This window comes from Tetrao urogallus (assembly GCF_951394365.1).
Source record: "Tetrao urogallus genome assembly, chromosome: 26".
NCBI classification, from domain to species: Eukaryota; Metazoa; Chordata; class Aves; order Galliformes; family Phasianidae; genus Tetrao; species Tetrao urogallus.
Genome location: NC_136839.1, coordinates 146,767 through 158,758, shown reverse-complemented (window position 1 = coordinate 158,758; position 11,992 = coordinate 146,767). Strand labels below are relative to the sequence as shown.

Here is an 11,992-nt window from a genome sequence, read left to right as displayed (position 1 = left end):
TTCAAATTCAGTTCAGCTCAATTATATAATTTTACCTATTGCTTTTCTACATACTACTTGCAATAACGTTTTTTTTTATTTTTTAAATAAAGTGTCTTGTGAATTTTTGGTATTGTAAACATTTTGTACTGGTTAGTATTCAGAGACTTCTTAATTTGAGTTTCTCCAATAAAATGCAGATGCTTTACAGTTGCCTTGACATGGTTATTTGTTATAGAATTGGGATGAGACCCAGGCAAGACCCCACTTCAGGTTAGTTAGCATGAATTTTAGTGCTTTTGTCCATTGCTCCTCAGAGTTAAATTGTGTTTTAATAGAGTAAGAACCACCGCTGCCACCTGTATCTTCAATCTTTCCTTTCTCCACGTCCATCCTGTATCACAAAGATTATTAAGAAGTTACTAGAGCAAGCATTTAATTTCAATGTAGTGTTAAGTTCTGATCTTTAAGTCTGATACTCACATTCTTAGTATAATATTTTGTTTTTAAAAGAAATGCAGCAAGCCTCAGACTTCCTCACTTGAGGAACTAGCCTTAAATCTCAGACTTATAGCAAGGGTGATAATCCTGCACACTACAAAGAACATGAAATGATCTCCAAAAGACAGGACTGCAAAGCAAGCAGTGCTGTGGACAGGTCCAGAGGTCAGCTAACAGTGCTGAGTGGGACACCATACAATGTGGTAATTTGATGTTATTTGGCAACACTTACCTATAAGGCAAACAAAACCGAGTTTCACCTTTTTCCACTTCCTCTTTAAACTGCTGCACACAGTCCAAGAAAGCCACCATCGCATGGTCAAATTTATTGTCCCAGAAGAACCTTAGGCCTCCAGAACAATACAAGGGTAGCTCCTGGGGGAAAAAAAAATTAAAAAAAAATTCAGGCACCTTAAGCTTTCACTTTAGATGCTGTCATTACAAATCTTTAGTCTGTGTGAGGCTTAAATTTAGGATGCTTACTACAGTAGTTTGTCTCATGCTAAGCGTGCTATGTGAATGTTAGTGGTTATCGAGAGAAGACTTGAGTTCCTTATCACCAACAATCTTCCCAAATCAAATTAACTTCCTCTGACCAGCTGCTCTGTGAATGCAAGAGTCCGGCCTTTTTTAATGCTCCTGGATGGCAGAGTCAGTGGCTTGATATGACATGGAGTGAAACACTATGTGTTGAAAGCAGGGTAGCCAGCTCTCCTATGCCATAAATTCATAAAGGTGTACTCTCACGAGCAGACTTAGTCTTCTGTGTCCTTCAGTATGAGCAGGGATCTGAGATGTTCCAGGTCTATTTTCTGCGACTCGTGCAGAATTACTTACCTTCGATTTGTCTGTGAGGGACTCTAAATACGAGTGGTTGCCATACGGTACAAGGCGGTATCTGAAAGGACATGCAGTTCACGGGCAGGTGAGTCTAAAAGTCTTTATCCAGGTTGTAAGTGAAACGTGAAATGCAAATTATATTGCATATACCTTTGAAACTTCAGGCCCATTTTGTTAGCAAGGGCATGCAGTAACAGCACAGTCTGCCCCCAGGCTGCATTGATCTCATTCCATTCTACAGGAACACTGGGGAGACGGCCAAGTCTGAAGTTATTTATTGTGCCAAACTGACCACTGTGCCTGTGATAAGAGGAGTTATAAATAAGTGCACTGGGGCAGGAACAGCTTTTAGCATGCTAACCAAACAAGGGCAACCTACAAACAGCTACAGAACACGCTACCAATCACGCAGAATGAAGGTTTGAGGACCCTGATTTGAAAGTATATATAATATCAACAATGTTTTGCTTTCTATGAAGTTCCTTTGGGAAAACAAAAACAAGCTGCATGCTCTCTGAAGCCTGACAGAAATTTGGCCAGCACAACAGCTGCCTGCTGGTTAACATGGTTAGCAGAGCCATTTTGCAGGCTCCTCACACACATCTGCAAACTGCAGCAAATCTCTGAGATGCCACTAGTGGGAGATGGGTCCATTTTCTGCAGCACAACTTGACTAGCACCTCTCTGTCAAAAGCAGTTTTATTTAAATGGTTCTATATTGCAGAATCTTAGCAAACTGAAGCAATATTCCAGTGTCTACGTTACCAGATGTGGAAAGTTGCATTGAACACATTAGTTTTCTTTAATTTATCCAGTTGCATCTGAGCATAACGCATTTGGTTCTCCACACTTTTCAGCTCATCATCTAGCTCCAGTTGTTGTCTCTTAAATTCACAGTATTCTTTCTGATACCTTCAAATAAAATCAAGACAAGAAATGCTAGGTACAAGACTCTTACAGGAAAGAATGTAAGCGCTCACATGATATGCTAGAATTATTTTGGCGTTTCCAGCTTCAGTTTTGCCAAGAACAAGCTTTGTGCATTTGAGCATTAGTCATAGGTTTCCATACTTTATAATTTCATTTATCTGCCAGCAACTGCAGTTGCAGTTCACTCACTGAGCTTCTTCCTGCTCCAGTCGCTCCGCCTCTGCCCTGACTCTTTCAAAGTCTTCAGCCACAACCTTGCGGTTCTTCTCAACATCTTCTAGCTCCTGAATCAGTTGCTCTTCTTCCAGTGCAAGTTCTTTCAGTTCTGTCTGCAGTTTCTCCTTATCATCCTCGTTCATTTTTTCCAGTATCTCCAGACATCTCCTGGTAGGACAGTTACATGGTTATCAGAATGGAGACCCTGAAAAGGCCCTCTGCCAATACTTTGTAGTTCTATGACAGGCCCTGCACACGAGTAGAAGTACAATCACAAACTCCAATCTTACAAGTGCATCGGCTGTATCAGTGGAACAAGGTGGTGATGGAGGACCTGCTGCTGCCTGTGAATAACTGCAAAGTATGTGGATCTCACAGTGAGTGCTCCCACCTGGCACCTTGGGCAGGTGGGGTCTGTCACTCCAGTGAGTGCACAGACTTCAGTTTGAGATCCTCAGAAGTAAGCGCTTAATCTCAGTCAAACAAAGTGCTAAAGTCCAGAGCTTCCATTGCTGGCTATGGAAAGCGAGATAAGCCTATTTTTCCCTAGCTTCCAACTAAGCCAACTGATTTCCTGACCAATTCCATATTACTCACTTGTAGTTCTGGCATTCATTCTCTGTGATATTAAGCTGTGTGTCTAGCTGGTCTAGCAGAGTATCTGTGCACTCCTCACACAGGGGGTGATCCACATCCGTCTGCCCAGACATGATATCAAAGAGATCACCGGTAACCTGGAGGAGAAATTCACCATTAGTTCAAGCAAAGCTGCAGACAGCTGCCAGTTGCTTCCCAGCAGATGGGCTTGTGGCTCTTCATCTGACAGAGTATTTTAAGAGATTAAGTCTTGATTAAAAATAAGCCAGTTATGCTTACTTAACTATTCATTCTCAAAAATATTTGAAGGTCAATGCCATGACAAACTTTGCACTTCAACCCCTTCACAGTGTCTAGAAAAACTAATGCTATAGTCATGGAGTCATAGAATATTTAGGGAGAAAAAGACCTTTGAGGTCATCAAGTCTAAAGTACCCAAGTTTACCAGCTCGAGTACAACTTGCCTTCAGTCTTCTGCTGAGGTTTTCCATCGTGCCTCCATCTGATGCCTCTCCAATCAGCGTGAAGCTGTTGGCACTTTCTGTTGACATCATTCTTGGAAAGAATTTTACCGAGAATTGAATGCGGACGGCTTAAGGGAACCAGGCTGTGCACGAGACTTAGATCTAGGGCAGTTCTCAGGAAGGAAGAACACAGACAACACACCAGAAAAACGGCTGAGGGGACAGAAGTCAAAGGAGCTCTACCAAGCCTGTTTTGTGTTAACCCACAACTAATTAAGTGTCCTCTGTATATTTAGGGGGCTTTAAAGGGCTGTTCCTGAGTGCGTTTCAGAGCCCACGGAAAACACTTCCAGAAGCAGGCTTCAAAAGTCTCCGCGCGATCCGAGGCACACAGCACCCCTCCCACAGCGCTGCCCGCCCCCCGGCCCAAGGCAGGCACGGCGCGGCGCGTCCATCAGCTCTGCCCTGGCTGCGTACCTGGCTGGCGGGATGAACCTCCTGGAGACGCCGTCCTGCCGACCCTCCGCGAAGGCCTCCTGCAGGGAAAGGCACCGCCGTTACCGGGTCCGCGGTGCGGCCGCGTCCCGCCCGTTCCCTCCTCGTACCTCGCTCAGGGCGCTCTCCTCCTGCGCATCCCCGGGCCGGGCAGGCGCAGCGGTCAGCAGCGGCGCTACGGGAGAAAAGCTGTCAGCGCCCGGCGCTGCCCAGTCGGCCCGTCCCACCCCCCGCGCTGTGCCGGTACCGGTGAGCTCCTGGATGGTGAGCCGGTCGAGGATCTTGAAGGAGGTATCGAGCTTCAGCGGCTGGCTGCAGCGCTGGCACACGAAGCTGACCTGCGTGGTGCAGGCGGGCGCCCGCCCGCCCTCCATGCCGTTCCGCTCCGCTCAGCCCCTGGTCCGCACCACCGCCATCGTCTCCGCCGGACGTGACGCACGGCCCGGCAAGGTCCTAGCAGGCGTGTGGAAGCCCCGATGGCGGCCATTTTCTTTTCCACGTTCCCCTCTATTTCCTTCCTGCCAGCTGCCAGGACCCGGCGGCGCGGTCAGGCGGGGAGCGAGCGAGCTGCTATTGGCAGCACGCGGCGTGACCTCACTTCCGGCGGCAGCGGAGCCGGCGGTGGGGTGGCGGCAGGCGCAGCCCGTGGCACGGCGAGACCCGGATTCGCACCTGCCGGTATGGCCTCGCTGCTCAAGGTGGACCCGGAGGTGAAGCTCAAGGTGCGCCCGCTGCTCTCGGCCGCTTAACGGCCCGCCGCTGCTGCCGGCCCTCCCCGTGGAGTCTGCCCGGGCCTCGGGGCGGGCCCGGCACCTCCGCGGGGGCCGTTCAGCCGTTTCTCCGCGCCTCCCTAGCGCGGCCCGGCCCACTCCGCCCCGCCGCTCCTCTTCCGCCGCTGTCCGATCGGAGTCTCCTGCTGGGCCCCGGCCGGGCCGCGCCCGCGCTGTTTCCGCTCGGTGTGTGCTGCGTTCAGCCTGCGCTGAAGCTGGCGGTCTGTGGCCTCGCGGCTTTTGTTCTGGGCTCCTCGCGCCGTGCGTTGGCCTTTGGAACTCGGCCCGTGCAAGTGAGGGAGGCGCGGGCTGCGTTCGGCTGCTTCTCGTCCATCCTGGGGTCTCCCGGCCCTCCGCCGTGCGCTCACAGGAACAAGTTGGTGCCCGGGGTTCGGACCTGAGGCAGGCTCCATCCGTGCATGGCGCAGCGCCCAGCTACTGTTGAGTTGGGGAATTTTTTAGGACGGTCCTGAACTGTTGCTTTGTTTCTTCTGTAGGTTGACTCCTTCAGAGAGCGGATCACGAGTGAGGTGAGTATCCTCTGAGAGGAAAGAGCTAGCTTGGCACGTCTTTTTGACGTTTGAGTGTCTTCTGTAATCTTAGAAGTGTGCACAGCTCACTTTAGTCATTGGCTGAGATGAGATTATACAGCCTTGTGGCCCACTCCACGTCTTTTTTTTCCCTTTGGCTTTGTGTGGAGTTTGTTGGAAGGCAGAACTTATGTGCCCTGCTGTTTCCTGGCTTTGGAGAGTCAATTTTCCTGGTGTTTTTGTTAGCTCATGATTAATTCATGGCATTGTTTCACTTCATAATCTCTTTTTTCTCTATCAGGCTGAAGATCTAGTGGCAAACTTTTTCCCAAAGAAGCTGTTAGAACTCGATGGGTTCCTGAAAGTAAGATATACATGCTATCTTCTGTATTCTATTTTATTTTCAAACTGTGTGCTGGAAGGTGATGTGACTGGAACAGATCCTTCCTGTGCATTTATCTTGTGTGTATCACCATAATGCAGAGAAGCGAAGCAATGGCTTTGTTGCGTGCATGTACTGAAACGCTGCTAGCTCTAGAGGGAGTGATTCCTGTTTCAGTTTTCTTCATGTGATCGACACATTTACTGTTCTTACGCATTCAGTAGCTTTGGGCTGTCCTTCATGATGCTATAGGACTCCAGCATGCCCAGCGCTGCAGACAGACAATAGCTTTGATCGTAATCTAGAGCTGGCACTCTGCTCTTGGACAGAGGGAGGTCTTGCTAACGGTCCTATTGTTGGAGTTTTTTTTGTATTCGTCCTTATTTTGTGTTTGGAGATGTAAAACTTTTGTCATCTTATTGTGCTTACTGTGATAGAAGTCGTTATTTCATAATTAAATAACAAGTATGCATTATTTTCCAGGAGCCTATCCTGAATATTCACGATCTCACTCAGATCCATTCAGACATGAATCTCCCAGTGCCTGACCCAATTCTTCTCACAAACAGCCATGATGGACTGGACGGGGTAAGGTTACTCTCTTGGCTGAGCTCCTGCTTCTGATAATTAAAACTGCATGGCCTGGTCTGTGTTGGATTAGAATATTCTTAGTTAACAAACAGCCTCCCAAAGGCTTTCAGGAATTGGTCTCCCGATCTTGGGAAGTCTGCTGAAGGGTGATGCTGTCCTTCACAGTGTTCCTTTGTTTTTAAAGACGGATGGTTAGAAACCAGGAGTGTAGCAGAGGCCCTAATGTTATCCTTACTTCCTCTGCAACAGTTTTATAGCTTACGACTAGTTTGTGAGTAAAACATTTTGTATATTTTAGCCAAATATGAAAAAGAGGAAGCTGGAAGACCGTGAAGAGACCTTTCAGGGTAAGAATCCCCGAGTCTCTTTGTTGCTGCCTGCCCCTTGAGCCGTGCCTTAAGAGAATGAAATGACTTCAGTCCTACTTGCCCTGACCTGACAGCATCTGCTGCTTATGCAGACCTGTCTCTGCAGCCTCAGAGCCTGACCTACAGGTATTCTCTTGTGGTGGAGTCAGGTTCTAGCTCTTAGAAGCAGCAGGATTTGGATTTCTCTGATGGACATAAGTAGCAGTTGCTTAGGCATAGTGTGTTGATGAGCAGCTGGCCTCCCCATGGATCTATTCTAAAAGCTTTTTACATCTGGAGGAAGACCCCTGGTTTTGGATTAAGCTGAGGCAGAATAATTTCTTACACGTGTGTCAGGAAAATCCTTGTACCTAGGCTCAGCAGGCTAGAGCTCTCCAGTTCTCGTCTAAGTCCGTATTTCCTCTCTTCTTTCCTTTGTGGCAATCACGGCTAGCCCATGCCCAGTTTCCCCCCTCCTCGCTGGTTAGCTGTGTCCTGGCTCAGTGTCCACTGCTAGCCTTTGTAGGAGACATGATGCTCAGGTGGACCTTTGGTCTGATCTTCTGGTGCATCTGTTCCCACATAGAGGTGATGCGTTTGCCTTCTCTGCCACTGTAGGTACCAAAGTGTTTGTGATGCCCAATGGGATGCTGAAGAGCAACCAGCAGCTGGTGGACATCATTGAGAAAGTGAAACCAGAGATCAGGCTGCTTATTGAGAAGTGTAATACGGTGGGTATGGGCTGCATCCCTGAGTTCTGGAGCAGATGGGGGCACTAGAATACTTTTGCTCCTTGTGTGAAGGTTCGCTGAAGGAGCAGATTCCTCTGTATCTTATAAATGATAGTGGTATGAATCCTGCACTTGTGAAGTCTGACAGGTAGGTGCAGGGAAATGTTCCTTTTCTGAGCTCTCAGGGAGTTCTGTAGTACACCTTGTGAAGGAGGATGTCTGTTTTGCAGGCTCCTTACTTGAGGCTTTTCTTCACCCTCTTGCATAGTAACCAACACCTGCTGAGAGCCACTTGGGCACAATCAGGGGAGCTTCCCTTGAGAAGCTGCTATGCTTGTGTGGCTTCTCAGCCATATGAGAAATTTAATCTACTCAGAAGTGGTGTGGGAGCATGGAGAACCTGTAGGAGTTTATCATGAGCTGCATGGCAAAGACACGGTCATAGGGGGCTTTTGGAAAAAATTACAAGATTTCTCTGTAAAAATCTTGGCAGTGATCTGTTTATAGTGATCTTTCTTCTGCAGGTCAAAATGTGGGTGCAACTTCTAATTCCCAGGATAGAAGATGGAAACAACTTTGGTGTTTCTATTCAGGTAAGATATCATTGGCTGTGTCGTGGTTTTGTATTATAGTGTGTTGTCTTACGTTTCGATATCTGATTTAGTAAATTAGTTTGTTTCTCCTCAGATTGTTGCCGCTGTTTTAAGGCCCATCTCTCTACCTTTTTCTCCTTTTTTCCCTTTTCCCTTTCTCAGGACATGGGTCTGTGGATACCTCTGCCCTGCTAGTCATGGAACCGGGCCAAACCAGCCCGTAAGCCGTTGGCAGGCTGTATGCCCTTCTGTGGCAGAGAGCTATGCCCCAAGAGCGTGGACCTCTAGGTTTCTTCCAAATCATTTGATTGTATCCAGTGTCTGCAGTGGTGGAGTTGGTTTAGGTTTTAAAATCCAAATCTGAGCTTGACATGGAACTGCTGAGACAGGGTACTTCTAGAGCCACGATGGCCAATTTCAGTATGAGTATTTCATGAGAAGGCTTCCTTTGCAGGAGGAAACAGTCGCTGAGCTTCGAACTGTGGAGAGTGAGGCAGCATCCTATCTGGACCAGATTTCTAGGTATGAAGAAACAGAGCTCTCTCTGGGAGTGCTGCTGGGAAAAGTAACCTTTTGGGGAAGGTCCTTCAGCTTTGCTGGGGCAGGTTGTGTCTGGAAAAATCTTGGTACTGTTTGTCTGATTTGTCTCGGTTTTCCTAACAGGTATTATATCACAAGAGCCAAGTTGGTGTCCAAAATAGCTAAGTACCCTCATGTGGTAAGTAAATGGGGAAGTGGTGCTTTACTGTTTACGTGCTGCTGCTTTTTGGGACTCTTCAGGCTACTCCATCACTGTCCTTTTTGAGCTAAGGGCGCTGTGGGAAAAGGGTGGGCTATATTAGAGTACAGAATATCTTCATCAGAAGAGAAGAAACTGAAAGGGGGATTCCTTTGTAAAAGGTAGGACCTTCAGTTGGTACATGGAAGCACACCTGAGCTCAGGCCACTTAGCCATGCATCTGTTTCCTGCAGGAGGACTACCGCCGCACAGTGACAGAGATTGACGAGAAGGAGTACATCAGTCTGCGCCTGATCATTTCAGAGCTGAGGAATCAGTATGTAAGTGAAAAAACAGAGCTCTCGCTGGCTCTCCACGTAACAGAAAGAGCCCTTTCGATCCTTCTGCTGCTCTCCCCTTTCCCTATGATTACAGCTAGTCCTGGCGAGAAGCCTATGTCTTTCCTGGTCTGCTTTGGCACTAGCAAGAAGAACTAAGTGTTTATTGCCTCCCCACCATCTCCCAGAGATGTGGGTGTTTCCAACTTGAGTATTCATGAAAGCTGAGCACAAAATATTCTGTGCACTGCTGTGGGAACCTGCAATCCTAAATTCTTCAGGCAGTAGAAACCATTTCTGTACTCTGTATTGATGTCTTCTTTTTGTGCTTATTTTAAGCAGAAATGTGATTGCAAGCAGGGGTTGAAAGTAGTACCAGAATGAGCTGTGATATTGCTCAAGTCAGTGGTTGTTGTGAATCCTGAATGCTAAGTGACACTCCCCTCCTTCATTTCTGAGTTGTGTTCTCCCTTTTTGCAGGTCACTTTGCATGACATGATCCTTAAAAACATTGAGAAGATCAAGAGGCCTCGGAGCAGCAATGCTGAGACCCTTTATTAAGTGTCAACGTTTGAACTTGAGAACTGTTCAGTCAACTAAAGACCGTCATTGCCTTGGTTTGTTACATGACTATCGAGATGGGAAACTGGCTGGAAATAGTATTGCATTCTTAGTTAAAATCTAAAGAAATTCTCACCTAGTTTTGTGATTGGTTTTATTCAGGTCTCAGGAGCTCTCCCTCCCTCTAGTATCTGGTAAAGAAAAAGGCCTTGCTGCTTTGGGATGCCCTAGAGGCTACTGCAGAGTGAGAGCAGAGCGCCAGCCAGGCAGGAACATTCCTTCATGCCTTTCTTCCTACCTGAGTAGGAGCTACAGTAGAGACCAGGCCCTTGTCGTGTTCCATCTCTTGGCTGGAGACTTCTCTGTGGTCTCTGTGAACAAGGCAGACAGTCTTCAGCACAAGATAAGGCCTGGGTGGTGGTGCAGTCACTGAAAGCCAGCTCTCTTCAGTGCTGGCTGTAGTTGAGCCCCTTTGCCAATGCTCTGCACTGACTTATTTGCAAAGACAGGATCCTGCCCCGTCTGGGTTGGTGGCCAGAGCCACGTTCCAGTGCCACTGAGAGGTCTGTAATTGTTCTGTGGCTTTTTTGACTCAGTAGAGTGTGGCCCATCTGTCTCTGCCTTGGTTCTGAGCAGGTCAGTGCAGAGCTGAAGGTGGTGCTTGTCACTGGGGCTGATTGCTGTACTGGCTGGTTGTGAGCGCATGTGGCTTCTGCTCCAATTTGCAAATTGACTAGAGTCACTTTCTTGGTTAAAACCAACTTTACGGGAGTCTTCATGCCTCCTCAGTATAAGTTGCTTTTGCCCAGGCTGAGAGAAGGGAGGAGCCAGAGGTCTGATGCTAAACTCCTGGTAGATTCCATGTGTGATCAGAATGCAACCTGCTTTCTTCTGGCAGTGCTTCCAGCTGTCAGGCACAGCAGGCCAGCTGTGACAGTAGTGCTTGGGGTGAGGATGGCCAATTCCCACCTGGTACCGTTGCAAACCTTGTATTCTTTCCCCTGCAAAAGAGCACCCTTGTGTGCCTACTGACTCCTCTAAGCTGCTGGAACATTTCATGGTCCATTACAACCCCCTTTGGAAATGATTGGTTGTGTTGCGTCAGTTTTTGTGTGTGGGAAGTGAACCCATAATGCTGCAGGCTCCAAATTTTTTATTTATAGTATTTCTACTTAAGTCCCATATTCAGGGAATGTTAAATCATTTATTTCTGGAACCTCACTGTTTCCCAGGTCTCGTTACACCCATATATTCTTATTGTGCAGTAGCCTTAATAGTTGTGTTAACTTCGTTGTAACAACAGTGACAAAAGAAATGAACTTTCTCTCTCTCTCTTTTTTTTTTTTTTTTTTTTTTTTTTTTTTTTTTTTAAATTTTGTTTTTGTTTTCTTTTTCTGCTTCCACCTCTAAGAGCCATGTTGTCTCTTGCTGGTTTCCTAGGGATTTCCCCGGAGTGTGGAGGGCCGCCAGCCCTTTCTATAGACTCTTCTGTTGTTGTTTGTAGTGAGTCAACCTTAGTCTTCCCACTAATAAATATTCTGTAACAAACCAACTGCGTTGTAGCTGCTATCTGGGAGCAGCACTCCCCCTTGTGTTTCTTTGTATTGATTTATTTTAATTTGTTGAGCTCTCTTTGCCAGATGAAACTATGTAAACTTTTACCATATCAGGAAATTAAAATAAGGTACTTTGAATTCTTTTAAGCTAGCCCCTTGTCTGTGATACTGAGCTCTTAGAATCGCTCTGCAGTGTTGGTGTCTGTTCTTGGCCGTGCCTTTCACACATCCAGTGGTTCCTTCCATATGTTCTGCTCATTCTTCTTTTTGACTGTTGATACTGCTATGCGTGTGCTACTTTGAAGATTGTTTCTGTTCCTTCAGCATGCCTTATATTAGGCCCAGGGGCTTGAGTTTGATGAGATCTGCCCTGTTCTTGTCCTTTGTGTTGGACTCAGGCTGTCTTGGGTCCAGGTGTAACTAGACAGGTACAAGTCATTTGCATGATGGTGTTCTAAGAGCTGCAACTCACTTCACAGCTGCCCCTGCATCTGTGCAGAGCAGATGTCTGCAGTGTTGTAGGACAGGCATCTGAGTATCATACCTGACAAGTGTATTCAAAGGATGGTCTGTTATTCTCTTGATTTTACTGTGCGTGCAGTACAAAGGAGACATGGGCCAAAGCATCCTCAGCGTTTCTCAGAGGCATGCTTTTGTTCTCGTTCCTGTTCCTCAGCACGTGTGGCATACAGCCTGGGCTGCAGGGACCTGCTCTGCAGTGTTCAGCCAAGTGGCATTCATTCCCCAGCTTCCTGTCTGTGAGCTGCTGAAGTCCAGCCTGTTCTGCTTTGTGATAGGGAGGCTGTGTCCCTCACAGCTTGGTTGCCACTAGGTGGGGGCTGTGATCCAGCCT

General features: G+C 47.3%; 2 protein-coding genes across 3 annotated transcripts; one reads left to right on the top strand and one right to left on the bottom strand.

Annotated features, from left to right (window-relative positions):
* Positions 1–204: 204 nt before the first annotated feature.
* On the bottom strand, positions 205–4,396 carry BECN1 (beclin 1; the record flags this gene model as incomplete). The annotated part of the gene is made up of 11 exons (XM_079547000.1): positions 205–373; positions 713–855; positions 1,318–1,378; positions 1,471–1,620; positions 2,086–2,232; positions 2,440–2,634; positions 3,064–3,200; positions 3,528–3,618; positions 4,005–4,063; positions 4,133–4,197; positions 4,270–4,396. The coding sequence occupies 11 exons, from the start codon at positions 4,394–4,396 to the stop codon at positions 205–207; spliced, it is 1,344 nt and encodes a 447-aa protein (XP_079403126.1).
* Positions 4,397–4,702: 306 nt separating this feature from the next.
* PSME3 (proteasome activator subunit 3) lies at positions 4,703–9,583 on the top strand (the record flags this gene model as incomplete). Of its 2 annotated transcripts, none has more annotated exons than XM_079547315.1 (11): positions 4,703–4,744; positions 5,290–5,322; positions 5,624–5,686; positions 6,188–6,292; positions 6,594–6,642; positions 7,261–7,373; positions 7,898–7,966; positions 8,421–8,488; positions 8,630–8,684; positions 8,939–9,025; positions 9,503–9,583. In XM_079547315.1, the coding sequence occupies 11 exons, from the start codon at positions 4,703–4,705 to the stop codon at positions 9,581–9,583; spliced, it is 765 nt and encodes a 254-aa protein (XP_079403441.1). The 2 variants fall into 2 exon arrangements, with proteins under 2 accessions (XP_079403441.1, XP_079403440.1); XM_079547314.1 differs by having other exon boundaries at positions 7,261–7,377; positions 7,881–7,966.
* Between the last annotated feature and the right edge of the window lie 2,409 nt (positions 9,584–11,992).